This window comes from Tetrao urogallus, assembly GCF_951394365.1.
Source record: "Tetrao urogallus genome assembly, chromosome: 1".
Classification (NCBI taxonomy): domain Eukaryota; kingdom Metazoa; phylum Chordata; class Aves; order Galliformes; family Phasianidae; genus Tetrao; species Tetrao urogallus.
In genome coordinates this window covers 115,434,201-115,454,771 of record NC_136813.1, presented here as the reverse complement: position 1 = coordinate 115,454,771, position 20,571 = coordinate 115,434,201, and the positions used below count along the sequence as shown (strand labels likewise).

Genomic DNA, 20,571 nt, shown 5'->3' with positions numbered 1-20,571 from the left:
ATGTGTGTGCTGCATCACATGCTCTACCCACTGTGCAAGTGAGAGCATTACATAGCATGCACTGTATATGAGCTGTGCTATGAGCAAGGCCCTGCACGTGTGATCCTGTGCAGGTGTGCTGTTTTGTGCTGAGGACCAAAGATCTCCCTGATTTTATCAGGAATTGCTTGTTGGTTGTATTACGTATTGTATCTTGGCCATATGATGAAAAATTGCTCGGACTAGGGAACCGGTACCAGTGTCTTAAAAATCCTTGCATAGTCTTCTTATATATATGTGTATCAGAAGAGACTGCCTTCAAGCTTCTGTGTTACAGTTCAGTACACCTTATGGTCTCTAGAGGTTCCACTCGCTGCCACAAAGCCTCCAGACCAGCCCCATGCAGAAGGCAACTGCTGCAATGGAACATCATGGTGCTGGCTTGTGCTACTTTAGCTGGCTCTGTGGAAGTGGCACTGCAGCTGGAGAGCACTGAATGTAACAGCAGAGTACCAAATTCAGCATATTTAAATGCAATGAATAGTTATAGGAAAGTTCTCATACCTCTGACTGCTTCACACAATTGTGAAGCAGATCTTTCAAGGCCCTGTAGCTGTTTGTGCTTCTCACAAGAACAGGGAGTATTTCTCTCTCCGCTCCTTCCCAAGTTAGAGTTACAGAGTTTAGGCAGGTCTGTTGATTGCCTCTACACAGCATGGTGCTAAGCTCAGTGTACATGGGAGGAAGCTCCAAGCTTATGAGAATTGCTGATTTGTCACATGCACTGGAGGCAGGATTAAAAAAAAAAAAGTAATTGAACTTAAAATTAATGTTTGATTTGGGGATTTCTCCTAGAAATGTCCAAGTGTGAGTTGTACTTCCTGCATTTAATCTCTTGGTTAGTAAATTTAGACTTTGCTTAGTGTGCTTACAAGTTCCTTAATCTCTTCTATATCAGTGCAGCTTACTGTAGGTTCTTTTAATCTAATTTATAACTTCTGCCACTTCAAGTTTAATTCAGTAATCAGCTTAAGACACACCATGAGATAGGAAGGACTGGCAGGAAAGGAAAACAGCAAGGACTGTGGTTGTTTTATGAAAGCATCCTGCAGCCTAATCTTTGCTCTTGTTGGTGTTTGACTATTCACAGACTTTTTATGGGCTTGCAAGTTTGAAACATGCTAACTTAGGCAGTTCTTCCGTGAAAAATGTAGTATCTTTAGTTAACCACCACATGCCATGGATTCTGCTGCTGTCTCCTGAAGACAAGAGAAGTTACGTGTCTTCCACTAACATGGCTAATAAGGAGTGATGGTTGAGCCAGATAAATACTTTTATACAAGTGGAAATTGATTCAGAACTTGAAAAGCCTGCCCATTTGGCAAATAGTAGAATTGTTCAAACAATAATCTGAGAAGGCACTAGACCCTTTTTTCCCAGAAGAGGAGGAGGGCAGGACAAGAGAAATCAGGTCTCTTTACTTCTTTGAGAACTGATAAAGGGGAAGTGCGTTGGTCCCTTGCATCCCTTTTTCTCCAGGTAGGGCAGGCAATTTCGGGATTACTTTCTGCTCCTTGTTAAAAGAGGGTAAGGGATGAAGTGACCCGTGTGTTCTTCCCGGGAGCCTTAGAAGAGCAGAAGTTTTTCCAGGAAGGAGACTTGAGGTGGGGATGATAAGAGAGAAGCCTGCAAAGAAGACTCGCTCACTGTTAGAAGACTCTTATACTTGAAGACCTGAGAACAGAGAAGCGGAGCATTGAAATGGGGTAACTGTGTCTTTGTATCAAAGAAAATGTTATTGAATTCATTAAAGAAGGGAAATGAAATGAGGCTTTATAGAAAATAGAAGCAAACCCACTTTCATAATGCTGTCACTAGGGCACTAAACTAAGGTATTTCAGTTTTCCTGGGGGTGGAGTTACTGTGTTAGTGATGAGAATAAGAGCAGCAGATGAGAATGCCACGCAGCACAGTTAGGTGTCGATGTATGAAATGCTTCCTGAGCTCACGTGCCCTTCCTCTTCCCATTATTTCACAGACTGTTCATTTCTGGTTCTTAGCAGGCTTGAATCTTGACTCCTGAAAAATCTTCCCATTTCCACCATCTTAACATTGTATTATGTTCTCGAGTGCATGGGGGAGGCCGATGCAGCAACTTATGGCTTAGGGCAATCTTCTCTAGCTGGTGCTTGGAGTTTCTGCCAGTAAAGATTGAGTTACATCGAAATTTGCAGTTAAAGAATCCTTGTTTGTTTTTAATAAGTAGCCCTTTAGCACAAACTTTCCAGTTGAGCACAACTCATTCTTGAGAATTAGAAAGGAGAGGGGGAGATAAAGCCACCTTCTATGCTTTATTAGTTAGTTGCTTGCAGTGATTGTTGCCTAGAAAGTACTGAAGGTAAGCACATAAAATTGATAACACATTTTTGTAATATATAATACATAATTTGAACATCTAATAAATAAACCTGGGATTAAAATGTTAAGTATGGGTGCTTGCTGTATTTTCTTTACTAATCAAATGAACACAAGCATTTGTGAGGAAAGGTGTTTCCATAACACATATAAATAGCTTGTATAAAGCAGGTAAATGCCTGTCTCTTGAAAGTCAGTTCTATACAGAGTGGTTAACTAATTATAAATACAAGAAATGTCTTTCAGCCATTCAGATTTGTGTAAATAAGGCACTTGGTGAACTCAGGATCACTTCTAATTTGAATTTGAAAGTAAGCCTCTGCTGTCACTTGAAGATCATTAAGTATTTTATGAATATTAATTAGTGAAGATTCATTATTTCCTAGGATGCAAATAAGGATTATAGTTTTCATATCTAGGAACACTGAGGGTATGGAAGGGGGCTGTAATTTGTAAGCATTCCAGGAGTATTGGTTGTGGAGCCACAAAAAATTTGGAGTTATTTCAAACTGGTGAAGTATTCCTGCTTTGACTGGAATTGTGGTTCAAAATCTGAATGTGCTCGTGAGCTCACCTGGCTAATAAGGAAAAGTGGTTAGACCAGCAGTGGGGAGTTGGGATTTCTGGCAGCTCTTTATCTGCTATATGATCGCAGGCAAGTTGTTTCCTCTTTCACTGTACCTGGGACAGGCAGATGTAACACAATAGGCCTTCGTGAAGTGCTTTGAAGAAGCAGCATTGTGAGCTACTAAGTGATGTTACGTACGGCTGTTTTTCTCTTCTAGATCAGCAGTCACTTATTTCTGTTAGTTCAAATTTGGCAGCTGCATGTGGTGATTTCTGTTCTTTGTACTCAGCTACAAAATGACATCTCTTGATTTCTCCCCATAAAGTTGATTTTTTTTTTTTTGACTCTTTTTGAAATGATCTCCCTGTCTTCCTCTTGCACTTGCATAACCAGGCAGCTGAGATTCTTCATGATAGCATTGCTGCTGTAGCTTTAGGGTTGTTATTGTTTGGGTGGTCAGTTGGTGTTCTGTACGATAGTTTGATGTAGGTTGAAGAAGAGCAAATGTCTAAATATGACAAAGATACCTTGGCTGGAATGCGCCATGTACTTTCTGTTGTGAAGGAGAGGGGACTGGTATTGTCTGAACTGTTTCGTGGAATTAGATCAGGTGCCAGAGAAACCTCTTTGCATCTAGATCCCTTTGAACCGCACGTCTTGGGTGAAGTCTTCTGTTAATTCTGTTTCTGAAACTACTTGGATTTCTTTGTGCACTTCGCTGTGCTGTTGTACAATCCAGCACACAGCTGGGGATAACTTGCAGCAGGATGTCAGGTGTTGTGTGAGTATGTGCTCTCAGCAATAAGTCACAGTAAAGGAGGCTGGGGCTCAGAATCATATTAGACTTGCACTTATCCTTGCAAATTCATAGCCAGCAGATCTTCTAAATCGGGAACATTCTAGTCTGCCCCCAAGAACTAGACTAGCTTGTGTGCCTAGCAGGACTGCTCATCTATTTAAAAAATAATAATAACATATATTAAAAAAAAAAAAAAAAAAAAAAAAAAAAAACTGGAGAGGCTCTTTTGGCTTTGGAGCTGAATCTAAGTAAAGCCACACCCTCCAGGTCTATAGCTTTCCTAGCTCTGGTTTGGTTTTATTTTATGGGAGTGGATTATCCTGTCTAGACTCCTTCTTTGACTTGGAAGCCAAAATAGAAGCAATAAAGCAAGCTGGCTGCGTAATGGGGTGACATACCTTCTCTGAAGTCCTTTCATTTGTTCAGGCAGTCTTCTTCCCCTGCTTCTTCTCCTGCCTCTTCCACTGTACCTCAGTAGATTTTGCAAGTTGCAGATACAGTTCAGCTAAATTTAGAGCACCAGATGCTTTAAATAAGCCTGGGCCCAGCTATCGGTTACGAAGAATCTGTTGCAGTCAGGCACATCCCTCTGGGGAGGGACTGATACTGCTTAAAGCTGAATGAGGCTGAGATTCTTCCAGCATTAAGAAATTTGGAATTTCCCCTTTTTCTCACTGTCTGCTTTAAACTAGTGTACAATACTGGCTGTTCCTGTGACTGAATCATTTTTACTCCTGAACTCTTAATTCTGGAAATTAACTTCTTATGAACTTCTTTATAGCAGCCCTGCTTTAGTATGCATCAAAAAGCAAAGTACAGCCTTAACAACAAAAGCAGATGCTGATCTCTCACATATCCCCTATTACTTCCACCAGTCTGAATTTAAGCCATTATAGGAAAAGTAACTCAACTGTGTTCAAACTGCAGCTCTGTTAGTAGCTGCATGTGAAGGAATGCAGTTGCAACATCATTAATTGGATTGCATTTGTTCATACAGAAGGTGTGCACTTTTTGTTTTTCCTGCAAGTGCTTAAAGGACTTTAGGCTAACGCATGTAAGAGCCAGAGTCTTAATGTTGATGTTCTGGGCATACATCCAGTTTCAGTAAGTTCTCCATGGCACTCATTTCCATCAGGATTTCGTGAATCACGCTTCACTCGGCTCTGACGTAGCTGGGCAACATTGCTGTGCGCCTTATGGACCAGAAACCAGTTCACCTCTGAGTGTGGTTTTTCTCAGTAACTGAGTCATATTATGTTGCTGAAATGCAAATGTAGTCCTAGGTTATGTCAGGAAGATGCTTCCAGTAGAGATGAGGAAAAGCTGTTGATGTTGTACAGGGTTTGCATTTAGAGTGCTGTAAGCAGTTTTGGTTAGTTGTGTTTAAGGAGAATTAATCTGAAGGAGTTGCGAAGAAGAGCTAGTGTGACAGCAGCAGGAGTTAAGAGGCAGCACTAAAGAAGGAGGCTGGGATCTTGGCTTTAGATGGAATGAAAGCTGAATGGCTTGGTAGCTCTCTGAAGATATAGGCTGTGGATAAGGAGTATTGACTCACATCAACTACTGGAAGAGCATATGGTTAGAACTTGAATTAATTTGAGTGGAAATCAGAAGAATGCATAGCTATGAGAATAGTGATGGCTTGGGAACAGCCTTGCAGTGGGTGTTGTCTGCGTGGCTCCAGTTGACTGGTGCTCAACCTAGGTAAGGGTAGAGCACTGCATGTAATAAGAGGCCTGATATGATGAGCTGGGAATCCGTAGTTCCTCCATATGAAAATGAATTACTTAAGTTGGGTGCCTTGGGATGTTCCATCTCTGAACCAGAAGCATTGATGCCTACAATGAATATAATTGACTGCTACCTCCTGTGTGAGATGCTATTTGGGATGCTAGTAATAACTGTATCTTCCTAAGAATATGATTGGAATAAAATAATCTGTTAAGGGATGACATCTGAGTGCTTCAGGTGTTCTTATATGCTTTGTGATTTAATTTTTTTCTTTGCAGCAGTAAAGATTAGGTATTTCTATTACAGCTGCTACCGAGCTGGAATACACAGCTGGCCCAACTGGGCCTCAACTGATACAGTAAATTTATATTGCAGTTTTGGCTGAGAAGTAACTAGAAATCCTGTCCACTTGTAACTAGCTTTTTTAAAAAATAAAAAAAAAAAAAAAAAAAAGCTATTGCCTTTACTCCAGTGAAATGGAAGGAGTGACTATCTGGTGTACTTTCTTCTAGGCTCTTTCTCTTTTTGAGGCTGGGTGGTTTTAGGTCCTTAGGTTCAAAGTGCACATTGCTGTATATGTGAGGTTGAGATGAAGTGAATACCAAATGATCCCCATGCTTCTCTTGTACAGTTCTTTCAGAAGCAACTTCATGTGGGATAGGCTGGCACTTCTACTCAAGAAGCAGTTCTGCTTCTGGCGGTTTTTTTCCCCCCCTCTGTTGACAGAAGATTTTGCATGGTAAACCCAACCAAGGGACTGATGTGGGTTAAAGCTAAACTTTCCTTTTTTGGGGGGGTGGGAGGGAGGCAGGGGGGCAAAGTTTTAATTGAGGTTGGTTTACTGCCTTTGTGCCAGTAGCAGGATGGAAATGAGTGGCTTAGGGATAACAAGATGCTTCTTCCAGCAGTAATGCTCGCTTTCCCTTGTTTCTACTCGAGGCTCCAGTGGCACTTTTGCTGAGCTGTCCTGAGGCAAAGTGAACTGCCATGGTGTATGTCTCCCTTTCTGTGGGCTCATTTAGTTTGCCTCAAATGGTTTTGAGCACAATAGATGTGGTGCTGATTTAATCAGCTAGTGCTGTACATTAAGGTAATTTATGGTTTGAATATGTAGTATTTAAACAGACACATTCAGGAAACAAAACCAATGTGCTGTAGTGATTCTTAGATTTCTTTCATACTGTCCTCCAGGATATCTTGCTGGCCCTGCTGTAATTCTCACCCTGGGAAGAAACAGCTAGTGGCAGAGCACAGGAGGTGGACAGAAGGAGATGTTGGAGACAGCAATTAATGTTGCAAGTGGTGGTGAGGGGAGCCCAGGGGCTCTGGGAAATTAGTCAACAACACCTTTCAGCTGTGTGCTACTGGAGCAGTTTCTCTGGTCTTGTAGCCTGAGAGGTGGTGTCTTGCTCTGCTTCTCTGTTTTTCCTGTCTGGAACCTTCCTGATGAAGGCCAGTCTTCTGGCCATGTCTCCTCGGCCATGTCAGCTTTATTTATTGGAAATGTTCAATCAACTGTCTTCTAATGTCTTACTTTTCACTTCATCAAAGACTAAAATATTAGAAAGCATGTAGTACCTGATTGTAGTCTGGGGATTTTTTGCTGAAGTGTTAAGGAGGAGTTGCTCTAAGAAGTCTACCGTAAGCTCATCATAAAGGTTCGGGCTAGTGTTACTGATCTACTGAGGCTTGAACCTACTTCTTAAAAATAGAAAGATATCACCAAGGTTAGTATAAAATAATTTTGGACAAGAGGCCTAAGCTTTTGGGAGACTAAATGTGAGATTTTTCTCCTTTCTTATTGACATTCTGCTTTGCAGCTCATCTGATCTCACTGGGTGGATGAGACCTGCTCCCTTTGGTTTCCACTTGGTGCAGAAGTCTTCTCTTGCAGTGCTGCTGAGATGCTTTACTCAAGCAGGATGCTAGACATAAATTTATCTGGGAGGGAACCTCATGCACTGTGGTCTTATTCTTGCCCCTTGTGAGACAAAGTAGTGGTGCTGCTGGCTGGGATAGGGGAACAACTTGTTGCCATTTATGTGCCTGAAGAAGGCCAGCTGTGCTAGCTTGAACAGCTGCATTAAGCTGGTTGTAGAACAAGCATTACAGTTACCTCACTGTCTAATAACTATCATTTAACAGTATGCTTGTTTACAGTGCAGTATTCCTGTGGTGTGTACAGATCCTCTGTTGCTAGCTCAGTGCTTTATGTTAGAATATAATTCTCAGAGCTTGTGGTATGTGAAGAAAAGAATTTTGAGAGCAAGATTATCTTCAGAGGGATTTAGACAGGCTGGACCACTGGGCTGAGGTGAATGGGATGAGGTTCAACAAGGCCAAGTGTTGGGTCCTGCACTTTGGGCACAACAGCCCCATGCAGCACTGCAGGCTTGGGGCTGAGTGGCTGGATGAGTGTGAAGAAGAGAAGGACCTGGGGGTGTTGGTGCTTGGCTGAACATGAGCTGACAGTGTGCCCAGGTGGGCAAGAGGGCCAATGCCATCCTGGCCTGCATTAGAAATAGTGTGGCCAGCAGGAGCAGGGAGGTGATCAGCCCCCTGTACTCAGCAATGGTGAGGCTGGACCTCGAGTACTGTGTTCAGTTTTGGGCTCCTCACTACAGGAAAGATGTTGAGGTCCTGGAGTGTGTCCAGAAAAGGGCAGTGAAACTGGTGAGGGGTCTGGAGCAACAAGTCTTACGAGGAGCAGCTGAGGGAGCTGGGATTGTTCAGTCTGGAGAAGAGGAGGCTCAGGGAAGACCTCATTGCACCCTACAACTTCCTGAAGGGAGGTTGTTGGGGAAGAGGGATTTGGCCTCTTCTCCCAGGCAACGAGCAGGACATGGGGTAATGGCCACAAGTTGTACCAGAGGAGGTTTAGGTTGGACATGAGGAAGAACTTTTTCTCTCAGAGAGTGGACAGGCACTGGAATGACTGCCCAGAGAGGTGGTGGAGTTGCTGTCCCTGTCATGCTCAAGAGGCGTCTAGACGATGTGCTGCGTGATATGGGTTAGTGCTAGTGGTGGCAATGGTGATGAGGAGATGGTTGGACTAGATGATCTTGTAGGTCATTTCCAACCTTGTGATTCTATGATTCTACAGGTGGAAAAGATGGTGAAATTAAGGGCTGGAGGCAGTAGGAGTTGTGGAAAAGGGACAGTGCAGGCTGTTTCAGCAGAGCGTATTGATTTATAGCTAGAAACTTCAACAGTGTCTAATTGGTGCTACTTCCAGTATGCCTGCATAGGCTAAAATAGATAAAAATATGGAGAGAGTGGTCTCCTGTCATTCTTGATCACTGTTGGAGAATGTACTGTCTAGCTGTGATAAGAGATCTGAAGATTGCCATCCAGTTGGGCAGCACATGAGGCAAGCTGTAGTTGAGAAGGAAGAAGATTCAGCTTTTCAGTGTGGCATGGAGTATGCAGAAAGCTGCTTGGAACAACCTGCAAGCACTGGTTCTGGGGTGAGATGCTCAACACCAGGGTGCTTTTTAATCCATTTGGCAAATACGTGGTGAAAGATTAGGCTCTGGTGTCAGCAAAGTTCACAATCTAAATACCATCCAGTTGTTTCGTCCATTCGTAGTTAAGGTATTTAACTGGAACGTATTAATCTGATGGAATTACACAATCATCAACAATTTGTTAATTAAGGCCAGTTGTCTCTCTAAAAGATAGGCCAAGCTTACAAATGGTTTAACTTCTGCATGCTCAGTAGGTGGCTATGACTGTGTCATATCGGAGAGTAGGCAGTCACGATCCTTGACATGTGAGGCTGCAATAGCTTTGCAGAACTGAAGGCTGTAAAAGAAAAGTGGGTATGAGGGCAAGTTATGCTTTATGAAGTAGCATTACTCCATTCCTGTAGTATTTCTGACCATTATGCAAGCTGTAGTATAATGGCTAGAAAACACTGCATATCTATTACCATCATTGATAATGGCACTAAAAATCATGTGATGTGGAGTACTAATTGTTTAAGGTTTGGGTTTTGTTGTTGTTTGTTTTCCATCCAAAGGAAATTAGAGATGGGAAGCCATTACCACACATTACTAGAAGTAATTTTGAAGTGTGGCATACAAAAGTCTCATAAAACTGCCTTTTCAAAATTATGCTTGGAAAATAATAAGGCTGTGAATGGTGTCTGTAACAATGATTAGGTATTAAACAACCTGATTGCCCTGTATGTGTTCGGTAGAACAGGACTGCAGATAAACCTGCAACTGCATACATTTCTAACATAGCGTGTGTTGGCTTTGTTCCTGCCTATGTCTTCTGATGTCCAGATGACCAAGAAAGATTTTGATGGACTTGTTCTTTATTTTTCATTCTTGTAGTCCTTGAGATAGTGCTTTTGACAGAAAACTAGTTTTAGAAAAGGGAAAAGCTTGGGTTATTTCTTCTGAGCATAGTTTGGTGCAGTATGAGGGTTTCAAGGTTATTGTTCTGCTCTCAGTCAGCAGGAAGGATGACTTTAGTGATGATCATATCGATGCACATATCACCTTGGCAGTGGCACTGTTGCATATTAATAGGCTTAATATGAGTTTTCTACTGCACACAGTATTATTGTATTATAGATGTATGGTGGCATTTCACTCATCTCTAAGTATAAACTTTATTCATTTCTTAATTCTGCCACCTATCAATACAAACTCTTCATTTTCTTGGTTTCTCCTAGCCTTCTGTCCTTCATGTTCAGGTTTTTTTTTTTTTAAATTTCTACAGAGGTTAGTATTCTCCTGGATGTTTTTCTGTCAATCACTCCATAAAGCAGCACATCTTATGAATATGTCAGTGTAAAGTGTGGCCTCAAACTTTGACTGTATAGCGCTGATGTATATTGTATTTTTGTAGTTAAAGCAGCCACTTGATGGAAGCTAATTTTGTGGGTTAACACTGCGGTTCAAATACTTATTAGACCGATCATTAGATGGAACAGTTCTCTAAATATAAAGCAACTGATCTGTGGCGTCCATAGAAATTTTAGAGTGTGTCAATGTTAAGCATATTTTGATTTGTTCCAGTAGCCGGATCGAGCTGGGAGATGTGACACCCCACAACATTAAGCAGCTGAAGAGGCTAAACCAAGTCATCTTTCCTGTCAGCTACAACGACAAGTTCTACAAGGACGTACTGGAGGTTGGCGAACTAGCCAAATTAGGTACAGATGTTCTTGCCAGCAACTGTGGGCTGTGGTGTGCCATCCTTAATGCTTTTCAGTAGCAGATTCTGCTATTTGGTCACTTAACATAATGACAAATAACTGCTGGAATCTTAAAAAGCTGCTGTCCCAGCCTCAAAGGGTTTATGTTATAAATAGCTTGCATTTTGCTGGAAAGAGGTACGTTTTCTGTTACAGCAGAAGACTTCATAGATGTGTGCTGCCAACTTACCTCCTGAAACCATTTGCTTATTACAATTAAGAATAAGTAATAAACACTATGTTAGAGTACCCCTGGTAATTTGCCTTGATGTTAGTCATAATGTATGACTTTATCTGGGTCAGGGAGTTAACAGCTGGGAAGGCGTATACAGGGTTTAAACAAAGGAGTTGCATGGATAGTTTGAGATTTGTGACTGATAATGCTTTGTTTCTCTCCCTGACAGCCTACTTCAATGATATTGCAGTGGGAGCAGTGTGTTGTAGGGTGGATCACTCCCAGAACCAGAAGAGGCTGTATATCATGACACTTGGCTGCCTGGCACCCTACCGACGGCTAGGAATAGGTGAGGAGGCTCTTTTGTGTCTTGTCATCAAACAAACAAGGTTGTCTGGGCAGCCTTTTAAATTGCTTTGTAGAGTTTTTTGCTGCTTTAGCCAAGATATCTCAAGATGTACTTTTAGAGCAGTAGTTGCTTTGGGAAAATAATGACTTACATGTTCTTGCTTTCCTGTCTTTTGGTGGTGGTTTTTGTTTTGTTTCGGTTGTTTGTGTTTGTTTGATTTTTTTTTTTTTATTTTTTTTTTTTTCTTTTTAGAACTTTATTGTTCAGGATTTCAAATTCTTTTAATCATGCTGTTTTAGTTCTGTGATGTAAACTTCTATAAATATGAAATTGAAGCAGAGAGATATTCTAAAATAGTTTGTTTAAAATGTGGAGCCTGTATGCATTTCACATGGATAGTTCACTTGGAAGGGAGCTACCTGAATGCTTTCTTCCAGGCTAACTGGAAGTTAAAGCATGTTGATGAGGGCATTGTCCAAATGCCTCTTAATGCTGACAGGCATGGGTGATGAGCCGCCTCTCTAGGAAGCCTGCTCCTAGGTTTTAACACCCTCAAGGTAAATAAATGTTTCCTAATATACAGCCTAAACACACCACCCCCACTACCCTGTGCAGTCTTGTGCATATCTTGTCCTGCCATCAGTTCCCAGGAGCATGACCTGGCACCTTATTCTCTTTCCCTTCCTCAGGGAGCTGCACAGATTGAGGCTGCCTCTCTGCCTCTTCTTTTTTTTCCAAGGTTTTACTTTCAAGAGCCTTAATATCCTTTTTATATTGTGGAGCCCTGAAATGCATCTGTCCTTTGTGTTACTTCTTCATTCTTTTAAATTATATCTTTTGTTTCTAGTTACTGCTGCTCAGGGATAGTACCCCTTTAATGTCTGTGCAGCAGTAAGTTGTTTTCTCTGTTGCAGATCTGTGGGCCAAGTTAATCAAAAGCTCATGGTATTTGCTATTTGCTTTGGAAAGATAACTTTAAATATTTTTAATAGGCTTTTGTCATTTTAAAAAAAAAATGGTCAGTATTCTCACTAGTCTGTGCCTTGCTTTGACCATATTTGAACTACATTATAGTTCTAGAATCTAGTATTTAGAGAAGTTGACTTATCAATATGCTTCCGAGCAATTGTTTTTCTCCAAAGAAACAATGAAATTCAGCAGAGTTTTGTGTACAGAAGGATGGTGGAGTACTCATACACTGTATTTTATTGCCTGCTCTAGTAGCTTTTCTCCAAGTGCAGCAGTAGAGGAAAAATCATAGGCTATTGGAGGTCCTTCCATGAGAGATTTCACAAACAAAACTGTTTTAAGCATCTTTTCTTAATAATTATAAGGGTATCTTGTTCACAGTGAAAATTTTTGCAGCACATACTTCTTACAACTCTACAACTTTTTTTTTTTTTGTAATTCATATTTGATGCCTGAACTTCAATTCTTACAGATGATGTCTTTTGTATTAAATTCTGTTTTCTGATTTTAGAACTTCGTGGCAATGTCATCAGCACGAGATCTGTCATTTTATCCTACTTACGGTTAACTGTTCCAGAAAGCAATTGGTGATCTAAGTACAGGCATGATTGTGCATTTCTGATTTTAAGTCTTTCTTTAACTTTCGGCAGGAACTAAAATGCTGAATCACGTCTTAAACATCTGTGAGAAAGATGGCACTTTCGACAACATCTATCTGTAAGTAAGAGTTACACCCGTACTTCTATGGAGAATGAGAGATGTAGATGGGATCAAATGGAGGGAAATCCAGAAGTGTTTTATAATCTCTTTGTAGGGTTATGAGACAACTTTCCTCACGAATATTTAACAAAAACAGCAGAAGGAAGGATGTGCTGTACTCTGGGTTTGTTGTATGATGCAGAGAAAACCAAAAGCTTGCTTGCTTTACTAGGGCTTGCTTTATTTTGAAATTGTTTTAGTTAAAGTGATGATCTGTAGCAGTGTTGCACTGCGTGATTTGAAGAAATAAGTTGATTTTTTTTTTTTAACTATCCAGCATTGTCCTGTAGTAGAAAATTTTGCGTACAGTCTTAAGTTATTTGCTGTTGTCTCTTACAACGCTAACATGTAGATTAGAACATCAACCCAGAGGTGCTTAACAGGCACTCTGTATTTGCATTCAGTAGCAAGGCCTGACTGCTTACTCTAGTTCTTACAGTGTGCCAGGTCACCTGTTTGTGCAGCAGCACAGTAAACTAGGTCAGTTATCTGACACAGCTGGGGAAAACTTCTAAGTGTTTTGCTTCTGGGGTTGGTTGGTTTGTGTCTGTTTCCAAAATATCAGCCACATCTCTGTAAGCGCTTGGTGTGATATCGACATGTGAACAAGCACTGGAGTAGAGGACAGGGCTACTTGAAAGGGCTGCCTTAATAGTTCCCTGTAGAACAGTTTTGGCCAAAATCACTTCAGAGCCAGCTCCCTCCTTGGCCACAACTTCCTGGCTATACTGGCACAATCACAGGGCGCTGTGAGGATAGTTCTACGATGTCTGTGGCTTGGATGCACTTAAGATGCGTTTCCATGGTAGCCTGAACTCTTGCCAGGACTTTTAAAGATGTGCAGTGAAGAGTGTTTTGGACACTGATATCACTGGAAAAATGAATAACTTTCTCCTCAAACTGAGACCTTCTCTGCCAAGAAGGTGTAAATTCTTCCAAATCCACTACTGTTGTATCTTTGTGCTTGCTCTGTAAGAGGAGTAGGTATTTTAAAGAGGAGTTTGGTCAAAGCTGCTTTTGGCTTGTATTCCTGCTATCCTCTCTTAGAGGAAGTAGTAATGAATTCTCTCAGATGTCTCCTAACAGGCACAAACTTCCTTCTTTGTTTTGTTTTTTGGTTTTTTTTTGCATATAACTGTGTGCACAGTGATAGAACTGTTTGGTGGTTTTAGTGCAATAAAACAAAACCTTTGTAGTCCTTCTTGTAGCTTATCAGAGTAGGATTTTGGGGTGACAGCAAATAGGTTTCACAGTCAGGCACAACAGAATTTTTCTGTTGACCATTGGTTTTGTTGCTCTGTTATTTGTGCAGCTACAAACTGAACGTGCAGCTTTGGCCCCTAGTTTGATATCATTGTTTAAACTTGTTGTTATTTTGAAGCTTTCTTTTAGGTATTTGGTGTTTATTGGGCTTAAACTAATATTTTTTTGTTTTGCTCTGCTTTAGCTTCTGGAGTTGCTTTGTGTCTATGGTTGTGCAGTCTGGTGTTTGACAAATTGATTCATGAGCTTGTGCAGTGTCCACTGGATTTTGGGAGTGCTTAGTGAATGTCTTTTGCTGAGCCAGACTGTTTTTTTTTTTTGCAGTGTAACTTTTGGAAATAAATGTACTGGCTGCTTAGAATGAAGAACTAAGGGCTGTTTTGGAGGCCTTCAAATTGTGGGAATACACTGGAGCAAGATCTGTAAAACTCAGGGGGTTAAAAGGGAAAGGACTTCTGTAAGTCTCAAGGGCTGCTTTGTGGTGCCGTAGCTTTCTGTGAGGAGAGGAGTGTGGTTAGCAAGGAGTAAAGAGTTAAAATCTTATTCAGTGTCATCATCAGTTTTGTGTTAGAGCTGTCTGAGTGATGAATCCTACACGTTGTTTTGGGTCATATAAGAAGAGTTTCCAAAGGAAGTTTAAAAATAGTTACATTTTCACTTCACAGCTTTTACTGCTATATGACTTTGTTATATGTATTTCCATAAACTATCCATCACTTCCAAATGAAGAAAATTTGAAATTACTGAGCTATCAGTATTTAAGTCTCAGCTATTTGTATTCCTCAGAATAGCTTTCCTTAAGGGAAGTATTTGCCATTTCTCATGATATTTGCCACAGATCATCCAGGAACCACGTTAGCTCAGGATAACCTGTGGGAAGACCAAAACTGCAAGTCTTAGAACTACAGTCATCCCTCTCTAGATAGATAATTCATTTCTTTCTTCCTTTATCCTTTTATTCTTTATCCTTTGTTCACAGCACGAATGCACAACTTTATACTGTGGAGAGTTCTGATACCTGTCTCTCAATCCTCCTTTCTGTCCTAGGCACGTCCAGATCAGCAATGAGTCAGCAATTGACTTCTACAGGAAGTTTGGCTTTGAGATCATTGAGACGAAGAAAAACTACTACAAGAGGATAGAACCCGCAGATGCTCATGTGCTGCAGAAAAACCTCAAAGCCCCTTGTCTTGGCCAGAACGCAGATGTGCAAAAGACCGACAACTGAACAAAACCCCAATGAACACTTTCTTGCACTTGCTTGTCGCCAAATAAGGAAAGAGAGGCCTATTGATAATTTTTTTTTTAATTACACACCTTCGTTGTCATCCTCTTATTTTTAATTTTTTTTTTATCTTGACCTCTCTCCAACAAAATGTAATGCTTCTTCCAAGGATTGTCAGATCACGTTTGGGGTTTTTTTTTTTTTTAAGGTGTTTTTTTTTTGTTGTTGTTGTTGTTGTTCTGATTGAGGTGGGAAGAGGTGTGCAAATCTCTTTAGTTTGAGGTGTGAAGGGCTTGAGCAGGGTATCCTGATGACAGGTTTCCTTCAGAGAATTCTTTCGATAAGCAGAATGTAAATCTGAGGGGGAGAAAAGGAAAAGCAATATCTTGTCCTTTTGACTTCTGTATTATTTTTATAACCTACAGGGTACTTTACTCCCCCAGCCTTTGAGTGTTATTTCAGTACTTCCCACTCTTCTTCCTAGTTCCCCCCACCTCAAGAAAGTACGTAGTTCTTCCCAATATTTTTGAGTATGGCTTTTTCCTCCATCATTTGCTGAGAAGGGCAGGCTACTTTACCATACTTTTTCACTCTGCCTAGGCTGATATTTTTGAATGTTTTGTTTTGTTTTTTAAATAATTCTCACCCAAGCTGGTGCTACATTTCTTAACTGACTGAGAGGAGGGTTTAGAGTGGACTTTGTTTTTCCTTATCTCCATTTATCACATTCTCAGCAGATGACTGACAGAGTAAGAGCTAGAACTAACATTGGCAAGAGTAAACCTATTAAAAAAAAAAATCCTGAGGCAAGATCCTTGCTTTAAAAATGGGTGAAGTACTGTAGGGCTCATTGAGAGTTTTACCTGTACTGTTGGAATGGGAAGAGTGACTGTGACCACTTTACCCATGTTGATCATGTAAGGCAAAACACCTGTCTCCAGATAAACTTGCTACAGATGCTAAACCTGTGGTGACAAATCTGAAATGAGTCAAGGGTTGAAGAAACCAGGCAGCAAGGCTGAGAAGGCAAACAAGAATCTGACCCCAATCACACTGCTTTGCAGGAGTCTTCTGGATTTTTTTGGGATTGGCTTGGCTTGCTGTGTTTATGTGCTTCTTCAGAAGGAGGTGGTTTAAAAACAGTATGGTTTGCTCTTTTGAAGATTCTTTTCCTTCTACCCTTCAGCCATAATAATGCAGTTCTCCTCTCTTCAAGTGATGTTTGTGGAGCACTGGAGAGAGCAGTGTGTACTAGACCAATTTGTGGGTTTGAAAAATAGGCTGAATGGCTTCTTCCTGGTGCTGTAACCTCAGAAAAGCTACAGCAAACTCTAAGCTCTGCTTTGCATCCTGTAATGCTTTCTTTGCATGAATCAGTGCTCCTTTCAATGCAGTGTTGCCAGCAATTCTGTGTATGCCAATACAGATACCAGCTTAAGCTTGGACTTTTCTCCAAGCATCTGGGGAAGTGCACTGAGCTGAGACAACACCACCCTGCCCTGTTTCCCAAGTAGATATTGAACTGCATTCTTTTCCTGTTTGTTTCCTTTTGAAGTTTGAACCTGCATCTTGAATTCATCTGCTTTGAAAGCCTGCCAACCTCTAGTGCGCATTGCAGCGTACATCTTGTTAGCAGGTGCTGTCCAGTCATTTGAAGGTGAGTTGGGAACCAAGGATTTCAAGATGGGAGTTGTGAAGAGGCAAGGGATGGTACCCCTCATTGCACACTATATGGTCCTTTATTACCTGGAGGGGTGACTATACAAGCTGCTCCAGAATTGCTACTACTTTCCCAGAGGTGTGTAGTGTTATTGGAATGCTTCTTGACAGACCTATGCTGGAAAATAGCTATTCTGTTTGCTAGGTTTGCACTAATTGAGTCTTGGTGGTGGGCAGGTCTCTAACAACAAAAGCCCCTCTGCATGGCCTGAGCATCTGTGTTTGCAACACTTGGTAGCAGACTCTGGCTAGGAAGCAACAGTTTCTTTGTCCAGAAGCAACCTAGTTTTGACAAAAGCTTATTTTTAGTACTGCCAGGACCTGCTTGCACTGGTTATGTTGGCAGTTCTATATCTGTCTTGATGGGAGAATGTATTGAAGCACAATTAGCTTGTCATATGCCAACATAGTTTCCCTGGCCATCTGTAGACCAAACCAAGAGAAGTATGTGGTGGGAGAGAGACAGTATTGTACTTGAGGATGTTCATGCAGCACAGCTGTAACTTAGACCATAGCTGCCTCTGGTGCCAAGCGAAGTGCTCTTCATTCTTCTAGAACTAAATGGTAAGTGTTTGGGTTGGGTAGATGGGTGTGGGGATATGAATTCTTAGGATTTGCTGTTGTCGTAGGCTTCCACAAATCAGTGTGTTTTGCAGACAGTTTTCCTTCAGGTTTAAAAGTACAAGTCTGACGTCTGCTTTGTTTCTGTCTCTCTTTGCTTTGGGCTGCCATCATTCTATGAATGTATCCCTGAAAACAATTCTTAGAGCTCCTGTTTCACAGCAAACCTGCCTCATTGTAACTTCTGATTAAATGTGTTGTAAGAAGTGGAAGTGAGAGTGACCACACACGTAAGACTCCTTTTCCAATCCTGGAAAACGGTTGTTGAATACAAGGTTTAATCTCAGTCTCTTAGAAAGCTGTGTTCCCTGTACATGGATGAAGGAGAGTGCAGGTCAGTAGTTCTGAACAACAAACAGTTGTATTAGTATATTGGCCGAGTTGGCCAAGAGAATGCTGCATCTTAGTACTGTTATCCAGAGTCACTGAAACTCTGAAGTATGAGCTTACTGCAGAGAACTTCAGTTACTTCATATTTTGCTGCAGCAGGACCTCTTTCTAGCTTGAAAATAACTGTTTATGAACAAGTAAACTTTTTTTGAAGTTGGGTGGGAGTTTCAATGGAGAAAAGAAAAAAAAACACGCCAGCACTTCTGTTCTGGATGAGGATCTAGTGAGAAGTATATGCAACTAGCAGCTTTAGAGAGTTAACTGTGTATTTACATATTATTCCTGAATCTCTGCAATTGGTTTTGTTGTACGTGGACTGAAGCATGATATCTACAGAGAGACTCCTGCTGGAGGACACCATGGTACAGGGGAAAAAGATTCATCCAGGAAAGATATCCCTCTTTTTTGGGAGGGGGAGGGGAGAGAATTTATTTTGTGTATACAGAAACTGGCTGAGTTTACATGATGCAGCTAATGGTTGAAGTTGCCAACTAAATATGACATACTGTTACAATTGAAACAAACTTCTGTGATATTTTGTTAATTCTTGATGGTGCCCTGTGATGTCTAGTAAAAATTTGATCTCCTAAACATCCATTGTTACATTCTCCCCCATGTTGTAATCCAGGGTCAGCTGCTATGCATAAAGTCTGTGTTTCTGTAAAGTGTTTGCTGACTTGGATGTTTCTTTTGAATCTGCAACTGCTTTCTGATTAATCTGGCTAAGACCACCCCTGGTCTCTTGAGTTTAAATTTAGTTAAAGGTATGCTGTATGCAGTTTGCAATTTCATTCTCAACATTACAAATTAAGTTGCAGGGGAAGCAAATTCTTTACCAACGAGTTGGTCCGTTATTATCTATATCATTGCCCTTGTACATCAGAAGCATGTTTTTGTTTTTCTCAGACTCTTTAGAAATACTGTTCAGAATAAACGTGCACTATTTGAGTTATGTCAATTATGACTTGTCATGTGCATTTCTTGCAGTCCAGCTGTTTCCTTCTGAAATCAGATATAGAATTACTCCACGAAGACTTCACAAACAATGAGCATTCCAAACAAGAGCTGAGAGTGGGGCTGCTGTATGATGGATGCCACGTGTCTGATGGCTGAGGAAAGTGGGGGTGGGTTGGCTGTTTTCCCTGAAGTTATGAGCCTTTCTCAGAAATCCTGTGCCTTGGGGGATGAGGGAAAGCAGAGAGAGCAACTGTCCTGAACTATTTTGGCACAGTCTTGAAGAAGACCAGGCATGAGGAATTCGGTGCTTCATAGAATCATAGAATGGCCTGGGTTGAAAAGGATCCCAATGATCATCTAGTTTCTACCCACCTGCTATGTGCAGGGTTGCCAACCACTAAACCAGGCTGTCCAGAGGCACATCCAGCCTGGATATAATTATAGTTAAAGATTAATTTACTTATAAGATAATTTATATTTTAAATCTGATTTAAATAATCAGATTGTATAGGTTGAATATCTAGTGTTGAAATGAGTGGCTAGCTATCTCCAGTGTTGACAACAATCTTAGGAAAGCTAGGGTTTGTACCTGCTTGTGTACAGTGTGTGGAAATGTTAATAATAACATTTCTTAAGAAAGATGAGTTACTGCTCTGATTTTTTCCCTACTTTTAACTGATTTCTTTCTGCTCCTCTCTGATTTTGAAAGTACTGTTCATGAAGTAATGAAGTTGAGATGATGTGGTTTCTATGAAGGGGAAAGAAATGTAACCCCAGATACGCTACAGCATGTTTGCTTATTGAGAATGCTCTATCAGTAGTTGCAGTCTGTGCACTCTTTAGAACGCCATGCAAAAAAAGCAGCTCAGTGGACTTGGCTGTGTTGAGCTGCTGCTGGAGAGCCTGAGAGGCACAGCTGGAGCTGCCCTCTGTGCTGGCCTCAGCAGCATCTGCACAGGCTTGGTAACTTTTGCTGCCCTTCACAAAGTTTTTTTTTTCTTTTCATATTTAAAAAACAACAACAACAATTGTAATGCCAGGGTTCTCTAATTGAGTGGTAGAACGCTTCACATTGCTCAGTACTGGAAGGTCCATCTGTCCTTCCTCATTCCTATGACCTCCACTGGCCTACAGAAACCTTTTGCCTCCTGTGCCCTCTTTATGGGGGCACTGCTGAGGAGGCTATTCTGCCCTAGCACTGGCCTCTACCATTGGCCACCTGCAGCTGTAAGACTCGATCTTCTGTCATACCTGCCCTGTGCTTGTCTTTTCATCACATCTTTGTGCCTGCAAGGGTATTATTCTCTGTGCCTACAGCAGCTGGAATTAGTTATTTATTCTTCAGATTTGCTATTAAAGGATGGAGTGTCTTAAAGGGTGAGGGGGAAGAAAAAAAAAAGGAAGCAACAAAGGTTATTTCATTACCTGGGAGCTGAGTTGTCC

General features: G+C 41.1%; 1 protein-coding gene across 1 annotated transcript; it reads left to right on the top strand.

The window, feature by feature from the left end:
* Positions 1-8,857: 8,857 nt before the first annotated feature.
* Positions 8,858-15,444, top strand: NAA50 (N-alpha-acetyltransferase 50, NatE catalytic subunit; the record flags this gene model as incomplete). Its single annotated transcript, XM_079550052.1, has 5 exons — positions 8,858-8,959; positions 10,503-10,659; positions 11,106-11,225; positions 12,845-12,911; positions 15,264-15,444. The coding sequence occupies 5 exons, from the start codon at positions 8,858-8,860 to the stop codon at positions 15,442-15,444; spliced, it is 627 nt and encodes a 208-aa protein (XP_079406178.1).
* Between the last annotated feature and the right edge of the window lie 5,127 nt (positions 15,445-20,571).